Source organism: Armigeres subalbatus, chromosome 1, assembly GCF_024139115.2.
Source record: "Armigeres subalbatus isolate Guangzhou_Male chromosome 1, GZ_Asu_2, whole genome shotgun sequence".
NCBI classification, from domain to species: Eukaryota; Metazoa; Arthropoda; class Insecta; order Diptera; family Culicidae; genus Armigeres; species Armigeres subalbatus.
Window position 1 is genome coordinate 253,094,977 of NC_085139.1, and position 3,346 is coordinate 253,098,322.

Sequence of the window (3,346 nt, forward strand, 5' to 3'; positions counted from 1 at the left end):
ATCTGTTTAGATGTTAACTAAATAAATGAAATGAAATGAAACTTCAAACTGATGTCAAACTCAATGACAGCTGCATTGCGCTGCACATTTAGATGCACTTTTATTGCATCTGACGTCGATTGACAACCGTTTGACATCTAGAATGCGTTGCAGTTATCGAACGGCATTCGTTAACTGAAAAGTAAACATTTTGCAGTTATCGAACGGCTACTGTAAAATCAAACGGGTTTGTTGTCTGCTGAAAATCGTCGGTGCGTATTCTTAAATTAACCCTCGGAATGGTAGTTTCGACCGTAACATTTTTTTGCGTGTACTTTTAAACTATTCCACAAATTGTAAATCTGTGTCGGGATTTGGGTGCTTTTGAAAAGTGGAGCTAGTTGTTTTCCGTTTTGTCAAAATGTCAAAACTTGACAAAACAAACAAAAAATGTCATCAAAGTTTTTTTTATTCGACACAGCAGAAAAAAGAAAAGGGGTTTTCTCGTCAAAGATCTTTATCATCTGAAAATAATATTCTTTAAAGCGCGTTTTCCTATAATTTAAAGTTTGTAAAATGATATTGGTTTAATATTCACGATTGATACTAAAAAAAAAGTGCTGAAAATAAATCTATAAGTGAAATTTCACCTCGAAGAAGTGATCTGTTCCGTGAGGCGGGAATCCGCCCTCCGATTTCGCATTTGCGTGCTTGCTTTTTTGTATGAGCGCCTCGTCACCTTATCTCAAGGCCAGCGTCTCGAGCAAAATAAAAACAACTTACTTGAAGGCGATATCGTCCCTTCAACTCGCTTGATTGTACTCAGAACTAGTGCTGTTTGCGTACGGAAGAAACCCCATCGCGGCCAGTCGTGATGGTTGGGATGAGCAATTTCACGCTGGATCCTGCCATCCTTGGCGTCGTTGGCGGCAGCAGCAGTAGTCGAAGGCATGAAATCGAACGGAAGGCGCTAATGGACGAGCTGCTGACCGTGGTGAAAGAATGCCAGAAAAAGTATGGCGGAAAGACGGAACTGGCAACGGAGGAGGATTCAAGGTAAGGCATTTGCTTTTTAGTCTAATGGGATTAGGTCTCACAGTCATACCACATTTATAGTACAGTGTCACGTTTGCAGAAATGTGGAAGTTAATAATTAAGTGGATTTTTTTATTTTCAGAATTATTTTGCTCTGTGATACTTGGGAAAGAGTGCTGTCGCACGGTTTAAAGTCCACCAGTTCCGTGCTGAAAAATGTAACCGATTTAGTAGCTGGTGGCAGTGTGGAAATGCCGGTTGTATGGGATTTTGCCTTTAAGCATTTGACGAATCATGAAAAGGAAAGGTTCGCCGCCTTGCGACACGTATGGACAAATTGCGGAAAAGGAAAGGCACTGCTGAGGGCTATCCTTAATGAGCGAGCGCTTGAGCGTTATATGTTGATCTGGCTTGGGGATGAGAAGATCTTGGAGGAAAGCTACGAATGCTGGGCCCTGATGAGAGATGGAGAGATCACGGGTCTGCTTCCGAACATGGCTGCTGGGTTGAGCACTATTTTATTTGCCGTATCGATTGATGCTCCTGAATTGAACGCTCCCACGCGAGCTAAACCAGAAATGGTAGAACCGATCATAGCCACGCAACCTCCTGCAGGTCCTGCACGGAAGGTAAATGTCGTTCAACGTGAAATTCTGGATGAAGTTCCGACGAAACCAATTCTAAACTTATCCTCATCGCCGAACACGTTACAAATCGCTCCAAGAACGGCAAACATTGATATTATTCGGGAATACACCGATGTTGGGCCTAGCCAGTCATCTCGCCCTGGTGCATACTCGGTGGAAGATGCCCTCAACAGTCTCTCTATTGCGCAGGAAATAAAACGTGAATCAAAAACGGCAGGTGCCATCAGCGCCAGCAGCCCGGACAACGCACTGGAAGCATCCGAAGACAGTATTATTGGAAACTATTCTTCGGATACATCCACGGCGACAACAACGACGGCAACCAATTCTTCAAGTGGAACCATTTCCGGCTCGGACTTGTCCGTCGCACAGGAATCGCTGGACGAATCGTTCGTGGCGGAGCGGGACGCGGAGATGGTGACCAAACTTAAACGCCAACTGGTGGACTCGGAGGAACGCTGTCAAATGTTGGAGTCCCGTGTCGCTGAATTGAGCTTGTATGTAGTTTGGTGCTTCATTTTGAAAAGTGGAATTAAAACTTGTTTTACTTTATTATTAACACACAGGGAAAACCACCGGCTCCGGATGCATACGCGCTCGAATCGACTATCGTTAATGCACTTCCAGATAAGTATTCCGAAAGCGGTCCTCCGAACGCCGGTCAGCGGTCGACGGCGGGAGCACTATTGCTACGAAATACGAATATCACCGAACGGGACCGCAAACAATACCCCCGCCGGTGGTGGTGCCACCGAATCATGGTCCGTGTTTCGACGGTACAGCGAGTTCTACCGGCTCCACAAACGACTCCAGAAGGAGTACTCCAGCGTGCGGTCGTTGGACTTCCCACCAAAGAAAAAGATCGGCAATATGGTATGTTACGCTGTGAATCTCAGTTTAGCTCAGGTAGTAACTCGTACATGCACTCTTTGCAGAACGCGCAATTCGTGGAACAGCGTCGCCAGCGTTTGCAGGTTTATCTCAACAGTCTGTTCATAACGACGTTACCGGAGGTATCCGCGTGCAACACCCGGTCCCAACTGGAGCGGGCGTTTCCGTTTCTGCACGATGCCACGCTATGAGCCGGAGCTATCGAATCTGAAGACGGTTATGTGTCTAAATCGATTGTGAAGTGATTTGGAACAGTAACCGCGAATTGAAAACCTTGATATTTCCTACGCCGATCATTGCGTTACGTAGATGAGTCGCACTTCTGAAGCGGACTTGGATTTCATGCTTAAATGTATTTATATCTAAACTGTGTTAATCGAGCAACCTTTTTGGGAAAGTAAGATCAAAGTTAGGATTACGTATTGTATAAAGAGTTGTATGTAGAAATGAAAAACGGCGAATTAACATAATCATCAATACGAAATCAAATGGTGCATTTCTGTTGTGATGACCTTTTCCTCATTAACCGGATTTAAAAATGCTGATAATCGTTCGGATGCCAACAATTGACTTTATAGTGTATGAAATATCTGGCGTATGGCGAACACCTGATCTGTAGAGCGCTCGCCCATGAACCCTGCCGGGTACTACACCACGAGCTCTCTTGAAATTGGTGCTAGCTGGGGTCATAAAATTTGGGAGAGTACCTTGTACGCGGCATTCAGCAATGTGATTGCGCGGTATTTGCTGCAATCCAGTTTATCGTCCTTTTTGTAGATGGGGTACACGGTAAA

At 44.9% G+C, this 3,346-nt stretch overlaps 1 protein-coding gene across 1 annotated transcript; it reads left to right on the forward strand.

Annotated features, from left to right (window-relative positions):
• Positions 1-439: 439 nt before the first annotated feature.
• Positions 440-3,041, forward strand: LOC134212836 (sorting nexin-29-like). Its single transcript, XM_062691057.1, has 4 exons — positions 440-1,035; positions 1,157-2,158; positions 2,228-2,534; positions 2,597-3,041. The coding sequence occupies exons 1-4, from the start codon at positions 854-856 to the stop codon at positions 2,741-2,743; spliced, it is 1,638 nt and encodes a 545-aa protein (XP_062547041.1). The 5' UTR covers positions 440-853; the 3' UTR covers positions 2,744-3,041.
• The last annotated feature ends 305 nt before the right edge of the window (positions 3,042-3,346 follow it).